General features: G+C 42.4%; 1 protein-coding gene across 1 annotated transcript; it reads left to right on the top strand.

Annotated features, from left to right (window-relative positions):
* Positions 1-4750: 4750 nt before the first annotated feature.
* On the top strand, positions 4751-23389 carry LOC113097633 (probable ATP-dependent RNA helicase DDX17). The gene is made up of 9 exons (XM_026262900.1): positions 4751-5177; positions 5832-5881; positions 10453-10549; positions 15996-16129; positions 16239-16304; positions 16473-16595; positions 22534-22706; positions 22859-22949; positions 23381-23389. Exons 1-9 carry the CDS (start codon positions 4751-4753, stop codon positions 23387-23389), a joined length of 1170 nt encoding a protein of 389 aa, XP_026118685.1.
* The last annotated feature ends 837 nt before the right edge of the window (positions 23390-24226 follow it).

Genomic DNA, 24226 nt, shown 5'->3' with positions numbered 1-24226 from the left:
CTGAAGGTCTCTGACTCTTTTAAGGGACGAAATAGCAAGGAGAAAAGTAGTCTTAAACGAAAGAAACTTCTCAGAGACCGAATCTAGGGGTTCAAATGGAGCCCTAGAAAGGCCTTCTAAAACTATAGCCAGGTCCCAGGCCGGCACTCTAATACGAGTTGCAGGTCTCAGCCTCAAGGTGGCACGAAGGAAACGAGAGATAAGAGGGTCTCGACCCAGAGATGCACCACCCACTGGGGCGTGGAAAGCCGAGATGGCCGCCACGTAAACTTTTAAGGTGGATGGACATAGACCAGAAGTGAAGCGGTCTTGTAAAAACTCAAGAACTGAGCCAACAGAGCAGTGGACTGGGGGAAACACTGATGTTGGTAACACAAGAAGAAAAAACATTCCATTTGAGTCTATAAAGTTTCTTCGTAGCTGGAGCTCTGGAGCTAAGAATGGTCTCCACAACCTCAGTTGAGAGACCACTCTCTATGAGTTGCGCCCCCTCAGAGGCCACACCCAAAGCTTCCCCAGTGTGGAGCTACGAGAAGTAGACTTACTCCGTCCTGGCGGACTCTCTCCAGAACTCCTGGGAGCAGAGCAACAGGGGGAAAGGAATACAGACGTAGCCTCGGCCACGTCTGTACCATAGCGTCCAACCCCAGGGGGGCTGGATGAGTAAGGGAGAACCATAGTGGACAGTGCGTCGTGTACTGAGACGCAAACAGATCCACTTCTGCTTGGCCATAAGATTCCCATATGAGCTCCACCACCTCGGGGTGAAGCCTCCATTCCCCTGGCCTCAGCACCTGCCTTGACAGGGTGTCTGCTCCAATATTCTGAGTCCCTGGTATATACATTGCCCTCAGAGAGCGTAATTTCCCCAGGGACCACAGGAGGATCTGGTGCGCTAATTTGCAGAGTGGGCGCGAGCGCAGACCCCCCTGACGGTTGATGTAAGAGACCACCGATGTATTGTCTGTGCGGACCAGCACATGATGGTCCCTCAGGTCTGGCAGGAAGTGCCACAAAGCTTTGAAGACAGCCATCATCTCCAGGCAGTTGCAGTGCCAAGAGTGATGATGGCTCTCCTACAGACCCTGAGCTGAGCGGCCTTCCATTACCGCTCCCCAGCCGGTAAGGGAAGCATCTGTCGAGATGGTAACCCGATGACAAAGATCTCCCAATACCGGACCCTGGGACAGTAACCAGTGTTCTCTCCATATGACCAAGGCGCGGAGACACCGCCGCGTGATCTTGATCATATGAAGTGGGTTTCCCCTCGGGGAGAACCCTCTGGTCCAGAGCCACCACTGTAAAGGTCTCATGCCCAGCAGGCCAAAGGGGATCACATTGGACGCTGCTGCCATGAGACCCAACAATCTCTCGAACTGTTTTACAGTGCGTGACTGGCCTAGCTTTAGCTCTGATGTGGCTGTGAGGATGTTGGCTACACGAACGGGCGAAAGAGCGGCTCGCATCGTGAGCGAATCCCATACCACCCCAAGAAAAGTGGTCCTCTGTAAACCACTTCATTCACAGCATCACCAAACAGACCTTCATGAGAAATGGGAGCGTCTAAAAGAAAAGATCTATCTTTATCTTTAATATCTGAAAGATTAAGCCAAAGGTGTCTTTCTGTAGAAACCAAAGCAGCCATAGATCTACCAATAGCACGTGCTGTTTCTTTTGTCGCCCTGAGAGATAAATCCGTAGCCCGACGAAGTTCGCGAATTTCGTCACGGCTGACTCCCTCACTGTTATCTAACTCCCCCAGCAGCTCAGCCTGATAAGCCTGAAGCAAAGCCATAGAGTGAAGGCAAGCTCCAGCCTGACCTGCTGCTGTGTAAGCTTTACCCACTAAATTAGATGTGATCTTTAAAGGCTTCGTGGGCAAAGTCGGGTTCTTAATAGATGACGCTGAACCAGGGGAAAGATAGATCGCGAGCGTCTGCTCCGCCCGGGGCATCACTTCATAACCATTTTCTTTCAGCCCTCTTATATCATAATAAATGCACACTTGAGGGCTGAAAAGACGTGATGAATACGGCTTATTCCACGATCTAGACAGCTCACTGTGAAGATCAGGGAAAAAAGGGAGACCCCGTGATGTAGGCGATGTTTTAGAAGACAGAAAACGCTCGTCTAATTTGCTTTTAGGACGAGCGCTCTGTTTATCAGATGGCCAAGATATATGTAACTTATCTACAGCTCGTGTTAATACATCAACCAACTCCTCATATGCTGGGGAAAGAGATGTGTGTCACCTTCACTGCCCATTACATCTAACTCCTCGGAGCTAGAGCAACGAAGCAATGGGCTCTCCCCCCGGGCGGAAGAAGCCGTGGGGCGGGCTTCCGACACCGGAGTTTGAGCTATGGATCTCCCAGGTAAGGGAGGAGAAAGAGTCCTTGGACCCGTCTCCAACCCCGCTGAGAGATCCATTTGCGAACCCCAGGAATGCATTCTCTGTTCTACCTCAGCAGAAGCGGGTCCTGCACCCTGAGGAGCGCGAGGCTCGCCACTCTTCTCATCAAAGAGTGACAAGCGGGAGCGGAGCATGCGAAGCGAAAGCTTCTCACAATGCGGGCAATCAGTCTCCTCGAAGGCTGATAACGCATGCTCCACTCCCAAACAAACTACACAAAGCTTGTGTGTATCCCCACCCGTTAAATAACGCAGGCAGGGAGAAGCACACGGTTTGAATAGTTGCTTAGCCATTGTATATAAACTTTGCACAAGACAACAGTAAATATGGCAGACAGGTTTGACACAGATCGCTTGCTGAGGCACAGAAAGCTAACACCGGTTGCTCCGGTTGGGGTTTTTATCAATTCCTGGTCGTGACGTCACTCCTGACGCTCACTCTCGCCATTGGACTAGTTAACATGGATGCTTCAGACGCACTCACACAGACTGCGTTCCCAAAGCGTTATCGACGCATCTTCTCCCTCGATGGGGAACTAAAGACTTTTTGGAGTTATGAAGGATGCAGGACTACTCTATAGGTACTCAAGATTAACAGGATACTGAGTGAAAAACGAGCATTTCACCCCCCCTTTAAACAATCTAAAGTGTTGAAAATAGATTGAGAGCAAATCTCTTAACTCCATCAGACACTTCAACTGTCTGAGAATCCTCCGTGGCAGGAACTTCTGTGGCATTTTGTGTCCTCAGAATTTAAAGTCACAACGATTGAGAAATCCTCGTCGAGCAACACGTAAAGCAAGCTTTAACTCTGATTTTATCTGTGTTAAACTTTGATATCAGTTATTGATGTATTTTAAAATGTCTACTTATTAATAAGCTTATTATTACTAGGCTTATTATACGTGTGCATTGAAGTTTTATCTTATTTCTAATTCTACTTGTATTGAATTAAATGCTTTGGATACCAGCATTCAATTTTTGTTTTTATTATTATTTTACTGACTTGAAGTTGGCACTGTGCATGTAAAATACCCCAAGTAGGCTAACAGGTTTTATTTATGGGAGAAAAAAGGTCTTTCTACTGGCGCCATGTAAGCCTATCATTGCATAACTCAGTTTTTTTTCACAATAACGAATAAAAATAGTTAGGTTAGATACATTTGAGTAGGCTTGTTTTGTTAAAAATCGATCGGTGCAGAAGGAAGCCTGTGAACCACGAAGGTAAGTTTGCGTGCAGATTAGGCTAATTCCCGCCTATTACAGCCTAGTCACCTCATCGTTTTTTGTTCTGCTTCACTTTTATACACCGACTTTGTTTGCGGCACAAATTAGTGCCTTAATTTTTTTATTTTTTCTATTGAATGTTTACGGTGGTACGTGACGTAAGCAGTTTCCAGCTCACCACGCCCTTGGTACGAGCTACCACATCCTTGGCAGTATAAAACCATCTTGTTCCATCAAAATCACTGTAGTGAGTCAGGAGTTGGAATTGCGAGTATTGAAAACGATCAGGATAGAGTATTTTAGCATCTATTTAGCATAGCATTTATAAAGTTATTTAGATGATTTCGTGTAGCCTATGTCATTAATTAGCATAGTTGTTAGTGTAACATTAGTATTGTTAGAAGCACAGTTAGTTAGTAGCATAGTATTGCATCAGTCCACAGACACATCGACATCCTACACTTCAGGTGAAGGTGGGGGGGAAAAGTCCTCTACTTCAAATGAATGCTCTGTTGCAAAGCTACTTGCGTCACTAGAGTCACTCTCCATTTTAGCGACTCTGAAAGCAGCTGTCAATTTAATCTGTCACTGCGGGTCTCAGGTTCATGCCCCACCTGCTCACCCTCGCTCTAGGTTCTCTATCTACCCTCTATCTCCGCTGTGCTCTGCCCACTTTTCAGCATTTTCCAAATATTGCCAGTGGGTGGAGTCAGGCTCTGACCAGGGGTTTAGTTACCCTTTAAAGCCTTTTCTCTTGTCAAAATGCTCGACCACGACCGTAGACTTGATGAACACTGCTGGCAGCAGCGACGTCTTTGTCCGTATCATTCTTATCAATGAGAGCGTAACCTCGTATCTCCCCGCTCCCAAGTCATAAATCTCGTATGTCTGATTAAACATGATTTTGGGGAAATGTTGTGTTAATGTTGGTATACAACAGTATATGATAGCAATATAAGGTATAATACCAACTTTTACGATACAATGTTCAATACAGAAGATAATGGAAACTGTGGAGCAGAGGCAGAATCCCTTTGATCTTGATATCAAGTAGCAAGTGGTCAGGTTGCATCTGAGAAAGTTGCAAAAGAGCTCTCAAGCTTCCTCCAAGATGGTGCGAAGCACAATGCCATCTTTATGGAACAACGTCTGGCAAAATCAAAAAAGAACAAAGAGCTTCTGGGACCAGAGTGCAACCTTCAAGGACATGAAAACATCAGTTGGAGTCAGCATATCTAGAACGGTCCACATGGACTCAGACATGCTCTTTCGAAGATTACTGGCTGTCTCCAAACAAAGAGAGGTGTCCATGGAGACTGTGATGTCTCACGAACTCGCAGCTGTCCCACCCTCTTTGTTTTTTGATGATGGAAGCATGAAGAAGACAACAAAAGCTGACCTGGCCAAGAAACTCGATGCTGTTGTTGAAGAGACACAGCAGCTGCCAAATGTTAAAGAACCATCAGCATATATCATTGATGCCATGGATATTCTTCAAAGTCTCAATGATTCAGCTTTTCAAACGTTCAATGACCTGGGTGAGTGTGTCTTGAAAAAGATTGCAACTTTAATGGGAAAAGAAGGTAACAGCTGTGTCGTTATAGTGTTTGATAGATATGACCACCAACACTCAATCAAATATCTTGAAAGACAAAGAAGAGGCACCAAGATGGGCATCCTTGCACCAACCTGGATGAGCTGAGGTAAACACTAGCATCTACCACAGATTTGTCAGCAGCAAATCTACCCCCAACAGAAGATGGCTTTCCAGCAACATGTGCTGAGAGCCATGTACCAAACAGCAGTGTGGCGTCACAGCCAAACCTCTTCTCTGGAACCCAGTTGGTAGAGGATGGAGGCTCAGAGAAGATGGGTGCATTAAATCTGTGATGTTCCAGAAGGCATCAGCAACTAAAGGAGTTAGAGACCTCACCCACCTCTACTGTAAAGACGGAAACTGCACCGATGCCACCAAATGTCAGTGGCTTTCAGTGGACTTGACCTGCACAGAGTTTTGCTCTTGCCCTTTCCCATACTGTCCAGAGTGTTGCACTCTCTGCTACCTGTGACATCACTTGCAATGGACACAAATCGTGAATGTTGCCAATGGAGACAAAACGCTGTGGTGGTGATTAAATGATTAAAACTAATTTAGTACTGTAATGTACAGGGTCCTGCAAGAAAAAGACAAGACCGGCAAATCCGTGGCCAGAACAGCAGAGAATATGAACGTTTGCACAAAGTCTCTCGCTAAGTGTAGACAAAAACACTTAGCATGGCTTAATATATTAAGATGCTATTAAATTATCAAACTAAATATACAGTTCATTAATATAATGAATATGTATATAGTATTTTCCTCACATCCCGCAAAAATGTGGCATAACGGACTAAGATGATAAAGGCCAAACTCAATATGCTTCTCTACATTATTAAAATACATAACTAATAGGTACAGGCAAGCATGTGAGCCCAGAATAAATGCAACATGCAAAGTTTCACGTTAAGCATTTTTCCATATAGAATAAACTGTCTAAAACTCGTTTATATCACTGTACTCGTCTACTTGCCTGTACGGAGTTGATCCTTTTAAAATCACTCAATGCATTTCATAATGCACGTACATATTTTCTGGTCTGTATACATTGAGTCAACAACAAAAGACATATAGGCTAGGCCTACTGAATTATTATTATTCAGCATTGTCTTCTCTTCCGTGTCTGTTGTGAGAGAGTTCAAATCAAAGCAGTTTGTGATATCTGGTTCATGAACGAATCATTCGATGTAACCAGATCTTTTTGAACCAGTTCACCAAATCGAACTGAATGGTTTTAATCCACAAATGACTTGAGCGGTTAACTTTTTTTAATGTGGCTGACTCCCTCTGACCTCAAACAAACCAATATCCCGGAGTAATTCATGTACTCAAACAGTACACTGACTGAAGTGATGTGAAGAGAGAGATGAACACCGAGCCGAGCCAGATAATGACTCGTTCACGAATCAAGAACCGGTTGCATCGGTTTTCGGATCACCAGTAGTTCTTTCAGACAGTTCGATTCAATAAACCGGTTGAAGAAAACGGTTCACCGGTTCTTTTGCGCTTGACGTAATGATGTCATTGGCGATGATTGCAAAGCCTTCGGTTTACGCGCGCTGATAACACTACCACAGAATCGGTTCAGAATCAATCACCAAAATTGATGTTACCAAAAGAATGTCAGACACTCTGTGTGTCTGTCTGCTTCACGCTGAATCACACATGCACAGTATCATCAGCTCCTCGGTTCTCTAATCGGACGCATCTGACAGAAACGGTTCTTGACTCGTGGACGAGTCAGTCTATTGTTTGTTATCTGGCTCGGCTCGGTGTTCATCTTCAGTTTTCTCTTCACAGCAGTTCAGTCAGTGTACTGTTTGAGTAAATGAATTACTCCGGGATATTGGTTTGTTTTAACTCAGAGGGAGTGTCAGCCACATTAAAAAAGTTAACAGCTTAAGTCATTTGTGGATTAATGCTTATTGGAGACGTGAACCGTTTAAAACAATTCAGTTCAATTTGGTGAACTGGTTAAAAAAGATCCGCTTACATCGAATGATTAGTTCGCGAACCGGATATCACAAACTGCTTTGTTTTGAACTCTCTCTCACAACAGACATGGAAGAGATGACAATGATGAATAAAGTAATAATTTTTGCTATTTTTGGACCAAAATGTATTTTCGATGCTTCAAAAAATTCTAACTGACCCTCTGATGTCACATGGACTACTTTGATGATGTTTGTCTTACCTTTCTGGACATGGACAGTATACCGTACACACAGCTTCAATGGAGGGACCGAGAGCTCTCGGACTAAATCTAAAATATCTTAAACTGTGTTCTGAAGATAAATGGAGGTCTTACTGGTTTGGAACTACATGAGGGTGAGTTGTTAATAACATAATTATGATTTTTGGGTGAACTATCCCTTTAAGCGTTTAGTTGTATGGGAGGACAAAGTTTGGGCATTATGTTCATAGCCATCTGCTTACCTTGTAGTACTTTAAATAATAACTATATGTCATATTTGGTCTTTTAATTGAACTTAATGTACCTTAATACAATATGCCATATTAAGTGTTTGTTTTTTCTACAGGAGGAAAACGCTTAATGAAAGACTTTGTGCATTGCGTTCATATTCTGCTGTTCAGTGGCCACGGTCCGGGCTTGTCTTTTTCTTGCAGGACCCTGTACATTATAGAAGTAGGCCTACTAATTTAGTTTTAATCATTTAATCACCACCACAGCGTCTTGTCTCCATTGGCAACATGCACGATTTGTGTCGATTGCAAGTGTAAGTGACATTGTAATTTAGCTTCTTTTTTCTTGTCTTCGCCACCTGTTGTTAAATGTTTAGAGATTCAAACAAAAAGTAATAAAAAAATTAAACAAAATAAAAAATAAAGACTGCAAGTGATGTAACTAGCGAAAGTGCAAGTATCTGGGAGTGCAAGTCTAAGAGTGCAAGTGCAAGTCGGCCGCCAGACCCTTCTCGAATGGTGACCAAAAGCAGTTCATGTTCCAAATGGTTGCTGCTAGAAAACAAATTAAACAGCCTAAGAAGACAGGGCTCATTACCCCAAAGAGTGTTTGTTTGTTTAGTTAGATTGCCATTTGTTTTATTTAAAGGGGAAATGCTCGTTTTCACTCAATATCCTGTTAATCTTGAGTACCTATACAGTAGTACTGCATCCTTCATAACTCCTAAAAGTCTTTAGTTTTATTATATTCATAAGAGAAAGATAGTCTGTACCGATTTTTCCCGGAAAAACACGACCGACTGGAGGCGTGACGTGTGGGCGGAACTAAAGAATCACGAGCGCCAGTAAGCTTTGTTGAGCGCGTCTGGAAGCTGTGACACCGTGAGGACAAAACCAACCAAAACAAACCATGGCTAACAGTCAGATTCAGCGTATATTTATGAACCAGAATCAGATCCCGAGGCTGAAACTGAACGAGAGCAGCAGCAGCAACAACTCGCTCCGAGCGTGGCTCGAACCCGGGTCTCCGATGGGAGGCGGAAGCACTAACAAGGAGGCAGAGATATTTTAAGCAGTTTTACTCACCGCCTGCGGTTCCAACACACGATCGTGACCCTTTTCATTGGGATTGCATCATCCTTAAGAAATAAACGATATGCAAATCCGTCGTCAAACTGGGCCATGTTTGTAAAACAAGCATCTTAGAAATGCAGGGAACAAACACTTGCACAACTCCGTTGATGCTCTGTAAAAATAAACTCCATCCACTGGTCCCTTAATGCTGTTTTTTTTTTTTTTAATGCTGCCCTGGCAACCAAAAATACACTTCTTTTGTGACATTTTGCGACGCTCTCACTCTGATCAGTGAATGCCTGTTGTGCTCTCAGTGCTCTGCTATACGGGAGCGCGCGCTCTTCCGGCAGACGTGACCTAGGACCCATATAAGGAAATTCCGCTCCATCTAACGTCACACAGAGCCATACTCGAAAAAATCTTTCCGAAACTTGTGACAAACCGGAAGGAGTATTTTTGGAACAGAAATACTCCTTCAAACGTACAACTTAATTTTTGAAACTTTGTCCATGTTTAGCATGGGAATCCAACTCTTTAACAGTGTAAAAAACTCAGTATGCATGAAATAGCATTTCACCCCCCCTTTAAGAGTAATTGAATTTGTATTGTGTGAAGTTAAGTTATAGTTTTATTAAAAAGGTGCCATATGAAATATTTCATTATTAGATGTATCTTATATTCGAATTTGTCAACATTCTTCTCACCACTGATTGGGCTTTAGACTAAATTATGTCAGTGTTCTATTTTCATTCATTTTGGACATCTCATACATTGAGTGACAGAACACTCCAATTTGTCATGCTATATTTACATATTTGGTATTGCTGGATTCAGCACAACCCCACCTTTCCAACAAGCCATCATATGTTTCTATAATAATCCCAGGCAAAGCCAGCACAAAGTAAATGGAAACATTCTGCATAGATATTAAATTGGTGCATGTCCGCTTATTTTAGGTATGTGTTTACATGTCTCTATTTATTCCATTAAAGATATTTACATCCAGTCTTTTCTAGTAGTTGAATGAACTTCCTAACTACAAACATGTCAAGTTTCAAAGCTCTCAGAGCTTGTGTGATTGATCTGCATTAGTTTATATGCCTTAACTCCCATACGGACAGGCTATATTTTAGTCCTTTATTGGTTTTGGGGTGTATAACAATATCAGTTAATTTAACAATCTTAGCAGTAAAATATTTTTAGCCAAGAATCCATTTCATATATGGGAGACCTTAGAGATGAGGAAAAACATTGTTGGGTTTAGTTTTACCTCCGGTAGGGGTATCTCAAAAATTCAGGTGCATTGTCACTAGCCTATTAGTACTTCTACTTAAGTGTGGTGCTTAAAGAGCACTTCAACTTCTACTCAAGTCACTTTTTTGATAGAGCACTTTGTACTTTTGCTCAAGTCTGGGTCTCTAGTACTTTATACATCTCTGATTATATATTTTGATTTAAATGAATGTTTATTTATAATTTACAGTTACTCAAAATAACTAGCTATATGCTTACTGAGGATATTTAAGTTTGCAAACTTAAAAAAATAGCGGCAATCAGTTGCCTCAATTTTTTTGAGTTAGTAGAACTTATCTGGGTTTACAGTGTATATATTGCATGTAATGGCTTAAAAAGCAATAACACTGTTATTTTGGTCAATCATTTTAGTGAACTTTCTACAGTTTTTCCTTGAGTTTTATTTATACTTGTATATTGAATAGTATGATGAAGAAGAATATCGCCGGAAGAGAGAGATTACTGTCAGATGCTCCGGCTGTCCAAAGCCCGTCACCAACTTCCATCAAGCTCAGTTTCCTCGTAAGTAATGTTAATTTTCAAACAGTCCACTAGTGTCATATTCATAGGCTTGGGAAGTGAGGGTGCACCCGCTTTTTTTTCTGTGGGCAACTGTTTAACTGTTGGGAATAACAAAAAAAAGAAAAGAAAATCGGAGTGTCTATTTACACTGTGCAAATAGGTTGCCTCGTTGGCAGAAACACTAGCCTTACCTACCAGCATTGGGCTATTAAACATTACAAAAGACGGTCATCAGTCATCAGATTTTAAGGCATGTGTCATATTCATTTTGATGCGATCAACCTAGGTTCGAATCTGCCCTGTGGCAAACTTTTTTCTCCCTTTTTAAAATTAAAATCACATCAGAAAAGCAATTCTTTTTATTAAAACAAAGGAAATAATCAAAAAGTTGAAAATACAGTATCAGGTAGGGTTAGGGTAGGTATAGGGATTTTGTCCCGTTTAATAATTTGAATTAAACCAATATATTTATTTAAAAATAAATCAAACATTTTTTAATGCATGTTTTATAATGTATTATAATTAGCAGTTATTATATAGGTCCTTGTCAAAAAATTTGCATATCATGAAAAGGTTCTCTAAACGAGCTATTAACCTAATCATCTGAATCAACTAATTAACTCTAAACACCTGCAAAAGATTCCTGAGGCTTTTAAAAACTCCCAGCCTGGTTCATTACTCAAAACCGCAATCATGGGTAAGACTGCCGACCTGACTACTGTCCAGAAGGCCATCATTGACACCCTCAAGCGAGAGGGTAAGACACAGAAAGAAATTTCTGAACGAATAGGCTGTTCCCAGAGTGCTGTATCAAGGCACCTCAGTGGGAAGTCTGTGGGAAGGAAAAAGTGTGGCAAAAAACGCTGCACAACGAGAAGAGGTGACCAGACCCTGAGGAAGATTGTGGAGAAGGTCCGATTCCAGACCTTGGGGGACCTGCGGAAGCAGTGGACTGAGTCTGGAGTAGAAACATCCAGAGACACCGTGCACAGGCGTGTGCAGGAAATGGGCTACAGAGAAGCAGCAATGGACTGTTGCTCAGTGGTCCAAAGTACTTTTTTCGGATGAAAGCAAATTTTGCATGTCATTCGGAAATCAAGGTGCCAGAGTCTGGAGGAAGACTGGGGAGAAGGAAATGCCAAAATGCCTGAAGTCCAGTGTCAAGTACCCACAGTCAGTGATGGTCTGGGGTGCCATGTCAGCTGCTGGTGTTGGTCCACTGTGTTTTATCAAGGGCAGGGTCAATGCAGCTAGTTATCAGGAGATTTTGGAGCACTTCATGCTTCCATTTGCTGAAAAGCTTTATGGAGATGAAGGTTTTGTTTTTCAGCACGACCTGGCACCTGCTCACAGTGCCAAAACCACTGGTAAATGGTTTACTGTCCATGGAATTACTGTGCTCAATTGGCCTGCCAACTCTCCTGACCTGAACCCCATAGAGAATCTGTGGGATATTGTGAAGAGAAAGTTGAGAGACGCAAGACCCAACACTCTGGATGAGCTTAAAGGGGGTCGCACACCGGACGAGAAGCGCAGCGCCGCGCCGCGTCGCGTCGCGCCACGTCTTTAAAATTCGAACACATTATTCTCTATGTGAGTACACACACCGGCGGCGCCATTCGGCGTCTGTCCGCGGCGCCCAGCTACGACTCAGAACGCTGTTCAAATTTCTGCCGCGCCACAGAGCGCCATCCGCATAGTTTTATATTAAAAAACCCAGATGTTATAAACTGAAACTGAAATTAAAATACAGTACACTTGTTTCATTCAAATAAAACATTACAAAAAGTGTTTGGTTACGTTTTCAGCTGCACAGTTGCCTAGACAACAGATACAACAAAACAATAACAGACTTATTATAATAACACAGATTCTTTTCATTAATTAACGTTCAAAACTCAGCTTTTATCAATTAAAATCATATATTTAAAATAATAATAATAGATGAAGTTAAAACTCTCCCATCTTGCTGCGAAATTGAGCTCACGCATATAGAATGTGCGCGTCCAGTGTGCGATACCTTGAGTTGTCCTACATGTGGCGCGACGCGACGTGGCGCTTCTCGTCTGGTGTGCGACCGCCTTAAGGCCGCTATCGAAGAGAAAGTTGAGACCTGTGACCTGTGGCCTGTGGCTCTAACGTCTGTCGTCATGAAGTCATTTGAAAAACTGGTTCAAGCTTATCTGAAGGACATCACTGGACCCTTACTGGACCCCCTCCAGTTTGCCTGGAGCTGAACACGCTCAAAACAGTGGAGATGATCGTGGACTTTAGGAGAAACCCACCTGCACTTTCCCCACTCACCATCATGAACAGCACTGTGACTGCAGTGGAGTCATTCAGATTCCTGGGCACCACCATCTCTCAGGACCTGAAGTGGGACAATCACATTGACTCCATTGTTAAAAAGGCCCAGCAAAGGTTGTATTTCCTTCGCCAGCTGAGGAAGTTTAACATGCCACAGGAGCTGCAAAAACAGTTCTACTCGGCCGTCATTGAGTCTGTCCTCTGTACTTCAATAACTGTCTGGTTTGGTTCAGCAACAAAATCAGACATCAGAAGACTACAGATAACTGTTCGGACTGCTGAAAGGATTATTGGTGCTCCCCTGCCCACCCTTCAAGAACTGTATACATCCAGAGTGAGGAAAAGGGCTCAGAAAATCACTCTGGATCCCTCACATCCAAGTCACCCCATCCTTGCGCCTGTTTTATCACCCCATCCTCCACTGTGTTTTATCAAGGGCAGGGTCAATGCAGCTAGTTATCAGGAGATTTTGGAGCACTTCATGCTTCCATTTGCTGAAAAGCTTTATGGAGATGAAGATTTTGTTTTTCAGCACGACCTGGCACCTGCTCACAGTGCCAAAACCACTGGTAAATGGTTTACTGTCCATGGAATTACTGTGCTCAATTGGCCTGCCAACTCTCCTGACCTGAACCCCATAGAGAATCTGTGGGATATTGTGAAGAGAAAGTTGAGAGACGCAAGACCCAACACTCTGGATGAGCTTAAAGGGGGTCGCACACCGGACGAGAAGCGCAGCGCCGCGTCGCGTCGCGCCACGTCTTTAAAATTCGAACACATTATTCTCTATGTGAGTACACACACCGGCGGCGCCATTCGGCGTCTGTCCGCGGCGCCCAGCTACGACTCAGAACGCTGTTCAAATTTCTGCCGCGCCACAGAGCGCCATCCGCATAGTTTTATATTAAAAAACCCAGATGTTATAAACTGAAACTGAAATTAAAATACAGTACACTTGTTTCATTCAAATAAAACATTACAAAAAGTGTTTGGTTACGTTTTCAGCTGCACAGTTGCCTAGACAACAGATACAACAAAACAATAACAGACTTATTATAATAACACAGATTCTTTTCATTAATTAACGTTCAAAACTCAGCTTTTATCAATTAAAATCATATATTTAAAATAATAATAATAGATGAAGTTAAAACTCTCCCATCTTGCTGCGAAATTGAGCTCACGCATATAGAATGTGCGCGTCCAGTGTGCGATACCTTGAGTTGTCCTACATGTGGCGCGACGCGACGTGGCGCTTCTCGTCTGGTGTGCGACCGCCTTAAGGCCGCTATCGAAGAGAAAGTTGAGACCTGTGACCTGTGGCCTGTGGCTCTAACGTCTGTCGTCATGAAGTCATTTGAAAAACTGGTTCTGGCTTATCTGAAGGACATCACTGGACCCTTACTGGACCCCCTCCAGTTTGCCTGGAGCTGAACACGCTCAAAACAGTGGAGATGATCGTGGACTTTAGGAGAAACCCACCTGCACTTTCCCCACTCACCATCATGAACAGCACTGTGACTGCAGTGGAGTCATTCAGATTCCTGGGCACCACCATCTCTCAGGACCTGAAATGGGACAATCACATTGACTCCATTGTTAAAAAGGCCCAGCAAAGGTTGTATTTCCTTCGCCAGCTGAGGAAGTTTAACCTGCCACAGGAGCTGCAAAAACAGTTCTACTCGGCCGTCATTGAGTCTGTCCTCTGTACTTCAATAACTGTCTGGTTTGGTTCAGCAACAAAATCAGACATCAGAAGACTACAGATAACTGTTCGGACTGCTGAAAGGATTATTGGTGCTCCCCTGCCCACCCTTCAAGAACTGTATACATCCAGAGTGAGGAAAAGGGCTCAGAAAATCACTCTGGATCCCTCACATCCAAGTCACCCCATCCTTGCGCCTCAGAGCCGCAAACACCAGAACAGCAAGGCACAAGAACAGTTTCTTCCCCCAGGCAATCTACCTCATGAACAGTTAAATGTTCTCTACTTATGCTTATAAACGTGCAATATCCTTATATTTATTTGTTAACCCTCCATCCTAGAACATTCCCGCATCTCACTCAATCCTATTCCATTATCATTTATAGCACAATTGTTTATCCACTTATTTATTTGTCAATTTGTAAATCTTTTTTTTTTTCAGTGTGTTGTTGTCTCTGTGTACTGGAAGCTTATGTCACTAAAACAAATTCCTTGTATGCGTAAGCATACTTGGCAATAAAGCTCTTTCTGATTCTGATTCTGATTCTGAAGCATCCTGGGCCTCCATAACACCTCAGCAGTGCCACAGGCTGATTGTCTCCATGCCACGCCGCATTGAAGCAGTCATTTCTGCAAAAGGATTCCCGACCAAGTATTGAGTGGATAACTGAACATAATTATTTGAAGGTTGACTTTTTTTGTATTAAAAACACTTTTCTTTTATTGGTCGGATGAAATATGCGAACTTTTTGAGATAGGAATTTTGGGTTTTCATGAGCTGTATGCCAAAATCATCAGTATTAAAACAACAAAAGACCTGAAATATTTCAGTTGGTGTGCAATGAATCTAAAATATATGAAAGTTTAATTTTTATCATTACATTATGGAAAATAATGAACTTTTATCACAATATGCTATTTTTTTAGAAGGACCTGTACATAGTATAAATAGGATCTAGCTATTTGCATTTGTTTGAATAGCATATAAAAAAAAAAAAAAAAAATACAGCTATTTTCACTTAATGTAAAGGGCTCTATCGCCCGAACCACCCGCACACGTACAGCACCCTCAACCTAAAACATCTTCCCGCGCTGCAGGTCAAATTTCATATTTTTATCCTTTGGTAATGAGAAAAGATAGGAAGGAACTTAGTCAGGGAAAAGATGGTTACACTAGTCTTTTATATACACCATACACCACACTTCAATACATTTTATTTCTGATGCACCATATAAATGTTTGAACTTGAACGATAACAAATGTTTTCTTTCCCATTACTTGTGGTCATTTATTCTCTCAACTAAATGACTTTGTAATTTTGTTCTTTCATGTGCCAAAGTTGATGTTAAAAATATCTATGAGAAATAATCTGGTCCTGTAGAACAGTGAATGCATATTAGAATATTGAATTGATGTTTCTGTGTTTGTTTAAGAATATGTGATGGATGTGCTGCTGCAACAGAACTTTAAGGAGCCCACTGCTATCCAGGCTCAAGGTTTTCCTTTAGCTCTCAGCGGCAGGGACATGGTGGGCATCGCTCAGACTGGCTCTGGAAAAACACTGGCTGTAAGAGACCCATATCTACAACCTACAGCCATAGAAAATGCACATACTCAACACAAGTATATATCCCAATCCTGATGTCTCATGTTAATTCATTTGATATCTTCAACAGTATCTGCTGCCTGCCATAGTGCATATTAACCTTCAGCCCTACTTGGAGAGAGGGGATGAGCCCATTGTAAGTTGCCATACAACTATTACAGCAATAATTAGACACTAATTAAGAAACAGAACAATGTACAATATTTTTATGATTTACTGTCAGACCACAATGTATCCATAGTGCTTTGCTAGCTGCATATTCTTCAATTACGCTATTTGTTTTCCTGCTCTCTGTTCGGTTTAGTGTCTTGTGTTGGCACCAACGCATGAATTAGCCCAGCAGGTGCAGCAAGTGGCTTATGACTATGGCAAATCATCTCGGATCAAAAGTACCTGTGTGTATGGAGGAGCCCCTAAGGGTCCACAGATAAGGACCCATATTCATAAAGATTCTAAGAATCCTCTCAGAAAACTCTTAATTTAGCTTAAAAACTTTTACGTAGGAGTCTTAGCTTAAAAGCGATTCGGGACCGATCTGAGAGCAACTCTGAGTAAGGAAAAGACAAAAACTTTCATCTTAGTGAAGAGGCAGGGTTGACCCCGTTGCTATGTATGACACAATCTTTTGAAGAATGTGATTGGTTGGTTGTCCAAGAAGGAAAAAAAGAGTGATTTTAAGTATAGGCTCTATTCTAATTCTCACTTTGAATTTACATGCGTAATTTATCCTATTTGACCGTTCTCTCACATACACACACACACACACACACATTATATGTGTGTATATAAATCCTTTTTTTATTTACCATGCTTGTAATTTCCTATAAGGTATTTGATTGGCTTAGAATGATAAAAATTGTTCCACTCTTTCTAATTACAGTGATTGCTGTCCTATTTAAGTGGCGGTTTGAATGTTGGTTTTAATGTATCAAACATGGAATCAAAACCAAGAAGGGTGAGAAAGCCAAACTGGACAGAGGAACAGTGTTTTCTGTTAGCCCAGTTCCCTATCTGTCGGTCACTACGAGTTATGTCGACCGACAAATGGGGTCTCACTTGGGAGGCCAATCATCTCTGATTTTAAGAGAAAACGCCAATGAAATTGGCAAGTGGATTAACACACCTGAGCCACTCCCCGTGCCAACGGGTATAAATAGGGCGACAGGTGTATCCACTCATTAGATTTTTGCTTCGGAGCCGAGTAGTGGATGAAGACATCGCTACAAAGCCATCATCTTTGTTTTGTTTTAAAACTGTTCCTGGTCGGTGTGACAGCGCATTACAGCGGTGTCCCTGCGAGTTGGCGATTCCCCTGGGCGCTTCGGCTAAAAGAGACAGTTCTAAAAGAGCAAATCACGGACGATTCGCGTCTTTTTCAAGATGGCGTTTCGTCCGTGTCCTTCTGGATGCGGTCGTTTCCTGTCTTCGGTTGACGGTCACGAGCGTTGTCTGCAGTGTCTGGGCCTGAAGAGTGCCTTGTGTTCGGGCCGGCCTACTCTCACGTTGTCCTGAGACCCCGGCCTGGATACGTGCCCAAGGTTCCCACCACTCCCTTCCGAGACCAGGTGGTGAACCTGCAAGCGCTGCCCCTGGAGGAGGCAGATCCAGCCTTGTCGTTGCTGTGTCCCGTAAGAGCGCTTCGCATATACGTGGACCGCACCCAGAGCTTCAGAAGCTCTGAGCAGCTCCTGGTCTGCTTTGGAGGTCAGCAGAAGGGGAAGGCTGTCTCTAAGCAGAGGTTGGCCCACTGGATAGTGGACGCCATCGCCTTGGCTTACCATTCCCAAGGCGAGCCGTGCCCCCTGGGGGTGAGGGCCCACTCCACACGGAGTGTGGCCTCCTCCTATGCGTTGGCGCACGGCGCCTCTCTGGCAGACATTTGTCGAGCTGCGGGCTGGGCGACACCTAACACCTTTGCGAGGTTTTACAACCTCCGTGTAGAGCCAGTTTCCTCCCGTGTGTTGGGTAACAGGTAATTGGCGGGAAGGGCTGGCTGGGTGTCTCGCTTGCTGCGCCATTCCCCCTAACACGGTGATGTGAGCGCCTTCTTCTCCCAGTAGAGTTCCCCGGTTGGCGTACCCTGGTCGAGCATCCTCCAGCACCCTCGGCGTCAGACTTGGCGGAGCAGTCTGTCGCCAGGCCCAGTACTGGCGTTAGCATGCCCGGAGCCGGTCAGCCCCTGTACTGGGCTAGGTGTCCATATGGCTGGGTTCCCTACGGGTAATCCCATATGTGTATTTCTCCACGGTAAGGTTTCCCTCTTGGCAAACCCATGTCTTCCCTTGACAGATCGCTCTGTCAGTCTCTTCTGGCAGCCGTTCCATCCCTACTCCAAGGTAGGACCTGCCTCAGACACCCTTTCCATATGTAGTACTCCCCTCTGGGCCAGTCCATATCGGTATATCCACATGTCACCTCCCTACGGGTAGGATGTGGTCTCCGTAGCGACCTTTTCCTAAAGGCTCGCTTCCCCATTGTCTTGCCAGCTGAAAGAACAAATAGGGAAGATTTGAAGCAATCTTTCTCTGAAGGTTGAAATCCCTTCCATTTACTTTATGTGGGCGGAACAGCAGCATGGCCTTCTCCAGCAGCGATGTACTCACCCTTTGGCCCCTTCGGTACCAAGGTCAGTGAATTTGCGCTGGGGCTTTGGGAAGGTTACGACCTTAAGTGTAGCTTTTGTGGCACGCCAAGGCTTGTCAACAATTGCAGCGCCTCAGGGTTGTGACGAGGTTCAGGTTATGGCGTTTTCCATAGGACCCCATTTGTCGGTCAACATAACTCGTAGTGACCGACAGATAGGGAACGTCTCGGTTACGTACGTAACCCTCGTTCCCTGATGGAGGGAACGGAGACGTTATGTCCCCATGCCACAACCTTGAACCATTCGCTGTTGCCGGGACACGTTCTCGGCTCCTCAGCGTAAAACCTAATGAGTGGATGCACCTGTCGCCCTATTTATACCCGTTGGCACGGGGAGTGGCTCAGGTGTGTTAATCCACTTGCCAATTTCATTGGCGTTTTCTCTTAAAATCAGAGATGATTGGCCTCCCAAGTGAGACCCCATTTGTCGGTCGACATAACGTCTCCGTTCCCTCCATCAGGGAACGAGGGTTACGTACGTAACCGAGACGTTAGTGGATGAACGCAAGGCCATTCTTAAAGGAAAATTTTGGCCGGGTGTCACAGCAAGGGACAAGAAGCAGACATGGGAGCATATAGCACAAACTATTAACGGTTCATTCCTCCTGCTTATGCGCACTTATAAGCCTGCTATATTCATAAATGCAGTTTTTTGAGCCTGCAAGGTGTGAATGATCAGTGGAAACTAAATGAACAGCGACACAATAAGATGTTCTGAAAATGCTGTAATTGTTTGTGTGATCACTTTGCTTACAGAAGGTTGTGACAGACCCAAATCATCACTATTGCATTGTTGCATTTTCCCAGTTGCCAAATATCGTAATGTAGTGATTACTTTAATTTATATATTAAATTATAAATTATTAAATAATCTATATCGTCTTATTAACTCACTGTCATCCATTGTCTGCAACACATTTCTTCTGCCTCTTCGTCTCTCTGCCATTTTCTCCTCTGCTAAAGAAATTCTTAAGCGTCTTAAAAGTCCTCGTCTGTGCTCCTAACAAGTTTGACCTTAAGACCTCTTTTAAGGGTTAAGATGCTTTCTGAATTACTTTTTTCTTTACTAGGATTTTTCTTTAATTTTAAGAGTAAACGCTCACATTTCTAAGAATTTTCTTAGAATTTTGTCACTCGGAGCTACTTTTTGCATTAAGATTCTTTATGAATACGGGCCCAGAGATTTAGAAAGAGGTATGGGAACTAACCCACATCTACAACTTGTCAAAAAAAATATTATACAGTAGACCTGTTGTTAATGCATACTGATATGATAATCTTTTATGGCTGCATGATAATGTATGAAATGTGGCCATGCACCACAAAACTAGCCTTAAGGGTATTTTTTTAAAAAAAAACTGAAATTTATACATCATCTGAAAGCTGAATAAATAAGCTTTCCATTTATTGGGGCAATGTTTTGCTGAGATACAACTATTTGAAAATCTGGAATATGTGGGTGCAAAAAAGAAATCAATGCATTGAGAAAATTGCCTGTAAAGTTGTCCAAATGAAGTCCTTAGCAATGGATATTATTACTTATCAAAAAAAGTTTTGAAATATTTACGCTAGGAAATAGCCTAATGATTTTTGGCATAAAAGAAAAATCTATTATTTTGACCCATACACTTTATTGTTAGCTACTGCTACAAGTATACCCATGCTAATTATGACTGATTTTGTGGTCCAGGGTCACAAATGATAATGAAGGTCATTTAGCTAAAAGCCTTTGCCAGTTAAAATAGCACACCTGGTCAGTTTGATTCTCTGGTCAGTTCTCATTCTGCTCTCCCAATTTAATAAATGATATCCCATGAATAATTTACTGGAATGCACTTAATATAGACTTAAATATATTACTACAGTAATATTTAAAACATCTATAATGTTGCTGTAGAAATACTAATCTGAGGTTTTGGGTTAGTTTTGGTCTGTTTTTATTTTTTATTTTTTAATGATAGAGGGGTAAAGGGAATAGCATCACCTCATTGTCTCCTGTTTTAGGAAAATATATTTAGGAAATTCTAAGTCTGTTTTTAGATAAAAAAAAAAAAAAAAAAAACTTGAAACAAGTTCACTGGCAGTTGCTGATTGTCAACATTTCAAGGAAGTTACTTCTCTAATTCCAATTCAATACACTTTATTGTCCCTTTGCGAAAGTTATAAAAATGTGTCGTGTGATGTAGGAAAAAGGTGGATAGAGCTGTGGTTCTCAGCCCTCTTCACGAACAAGTGTAATAGTAACTATGATCATTTTCTGATTAATTGACTAGCAATACTTAAAGGGGTGGTGAAATGCTATTTCATGCATACTGAGTTTTTTACACTGTTAAAGAGTTGGATTCCCATGCTAAACATGGACAAAGTTTCAAAAATTAAGTTGTACGTTTGAAGGAGTATTTCTGTTCCAAAAATACTCCTTCCGGTTTGTCACAAGTTTCGGAAAGTTTTTTTCGAGTATGGCTCTGTGTGACGAGATGGAGCGGAATTTCCTTATATGGGTCTTAAGGGCACTTCTCCCGGAAGAGCGCGCGCTCCCGGGACCAGTGGATGGAGTTTATTTTTACAGAGCATCAACGGAGTTGCGCAAGTGTTTGTGTTTGTTCCCTGCATTTCGAAAATGCTTGTTTTACAAACAAGGCCCAATTTGACGACGGATTTGCGTATTGTTTATTTCTTAAGGATGTTGCAATCCCAACGAAAAAGGGTCATGATCGTGTGTTGGAACCGCAGGCGGTGAGTAAAACTGCTTAAAATATCTCTGCCTCCTTGTTAGTGCGTCCGCCTCCCATCGGAGACCCGGTTCGAGCCCCGCTCGGAGCGAGTCGTTGCTGCTGCTGCTCTCGTTCAGTTTCAGCCTCGGGATCTGATTCTGGATCATAAATAAATGGCTGAATCTGACTGTTATCCATGGTTTGTTTTGGGTGATGGTTTTTTCCTCAAGGTAATATCAGCTAGCTTCCAAACGCTCTCTACGCAAAAGCCTACTGGCGCTCGTGATTCTTTAGCTCCGCCCACACGTCACGCCTCCAGTCGGTCGTGTTTTTCCGGGAAAAATCGGTACAGACTATCTTTCTCTTATGAATATAATAAAACTAAAGACTTTTTGGAGTTATGAAGGATGCAGTACTACTCTATAGGTATTCAAGATTAACAGGATATTGAGTGAAAACGAGCATTTCACCCCCCCCCCCCCCTTTTAAAGGAACATTCCACTATTTTGGAAAATAGGCTAATTTTCCAACTAGCCTAGTTAAACAGTTGAGTTTTAACATTTTCGGACCCATTCAGCTGATCTGAGCAGGCGCAATGATATTATGCAGCGCCTCGAAAACAGTCCCCAGCTAACTTCCAACAGTAGCCTACATATTTTTTAAATGCTGCACAATATCATTGCACCTGCTGCATCTATAGTACGGTAGCAAAGTTCCTTGATTATTATGCCGGAATGATAGTATAGTTCTTAGCCATATCAGCCCAAAAAAAACAATGTAACTATAGACGAGTCGAGTATTAAATAGGAAAGATATTGAAACTCTTTTCTCTATCTCTGTATATATATATATATATATATATATATATATATATATATATATATATATATATATATATATATATATATTTATATATACACACACACACACACACAAATATACACCATGCACACACACAGTTTGTCAACACACATTTTTCGTTTAGTATCTGCTATTCTTTTCCTTCAGCCTGACAAACAGACTCTCATGTGGAGTGCTACATGGCCTAAAGAGGTTTGTCAGCTGGCTGAAGATTTCCTCCATGACTATGTCCAAATCAATATAGGAGCTCTAGAATTGAGTGCAAACCACAACATCCTGCAGATAGTGGATGTCTGCATGGAGAATGAGAAAGACAACAAGTAAGTTGATTCACCAGTCATGTCTCTTAAAGTATTGGATATGAAGTTTTTTGAGCTTTTATTACTTCATTGTGATTTGTATTGGTTCACCTTGCTGTTTCACTGTACAAATCAAGTTGAAAATATTTCCAAGAAATTATTTGTGCTTTAAGGCTGATTCAGCTGATGGAGGAAATCATGGCTGAAAAGGAGAGCAAAACCATCATCTTTGTTGAGACAAAGAAACGTTGTGAGAAGAGATTGGTGAGAAAGATCTTTATAATCGTTCTTATATATTTATATTAGGGGTGTGCACGGATAGTCGAACATTCGAATATTCGTTCTGCTCTTATTATTCAATAAATAAAAATGATATTCGAATTTCACAAAAAAAAAAAAAGTGTTCACAATAAAACCTAATTTGGTCACTTTCTGTGATTCCCCAAGGCATATTTGAAGATGTATGCAAGCAAAAATATTTAATGAATGAATAAGGGGCCGTTTACATATCGCGCCTAAAAACGTGTGTTAAACGTTATGCGCGCCGCTTTCTCCTTCTCCAATGCGCTCGGGCATAAGCGCTCCTGAGGCGTCTGATATTGCTAAGCAACAATGACGCGCTCTCACCATGAATACGGGGAAATTTCACCAAAGGATAAAAGGATTTGCAGCAAACAAAAAATCGCTTTCAGTAGCTCTGCTAAATTTATTTCAAAATGGCAATACAGCTATGATCAGCTGTTCCTTCATCTTGTCTGAGCTTTCAACATTGTTACGGGAAAGGATGAAGCTGAATGTTTAGTTCTTGTCACATGAACCGCGGTGCACTAGCCGCATTCTGAAAAGTTGAGATGTTTTTAACTCAATGCGGTGCGGAAACGGCTGGCAAAAACGGGCGCATCGCATCGCGTGCGCATCGCAACCGCGTCGCTTCCATATGAGCGCGCATACCGCTACATTGGAAATAACAAACTTGAGCACGCAAAAGACGGCCCCTACCCAGCTTGCTATTCCAAGCTAACCTGTCATTAGTGGCACGCAAGACACATTTGCAAAATATTCTAGGATTATGTAGCTTAACATGCACTTTTTAATAAAAAAATATATATAATTTAGGGGTGTCATATTAATGCACAACAAAGCATAAAACATTTGTTGAGGTTCCAAAAAAGTTCAAAGGACATGGTGTCACACCAGAGGACATCGTACAAAAATGTAAAAAAATCAAATAACATTGCAGCTTCATAACAGGTCCGTGTAGGTCAAATAAATGTGTGTATGTATTTATATTACGTGTCCTGAAATATTATGGGCGTCCAGTACTCAAAATAGTTTTAGAACCACTGACTGGTAAAGTAAGGTGATCTGCTAGGATGGGTCTTCAGAAAATGGCACATCTGGTCACCTGGTATAGGCCATATCTGGCCCACATACAACAAGCCAGAACTCAACCTAAAACCGGTTTTTCACACACGGGCCAGATCTGGCCCACACACGGAAAGCCACGACTCAAAATAAAGCCGGTTTGTCCCACACGGGCC

This window comes from Carassius auratus, unplaced genomic scaffold (genome assembly GCF_003368295.1).
Source record: "Carassius auratus strain Wakin unplaced genomic scaffold, ASM336829v1 scaf_tig00216339, whole genome shotgun sequence".
Classification (NCBI taxonomy): domain Eukaryota; kingdom Metazoa; phylum Chordata; class Actinopteri; order Cypriniformes; family Cyprinidae; genus Carassius; species Carassius auratus.
Note: the sequence above shows the minus strand (reverse complement) of the source record. Positions and strands in the feature narration are given on the sequence as shown.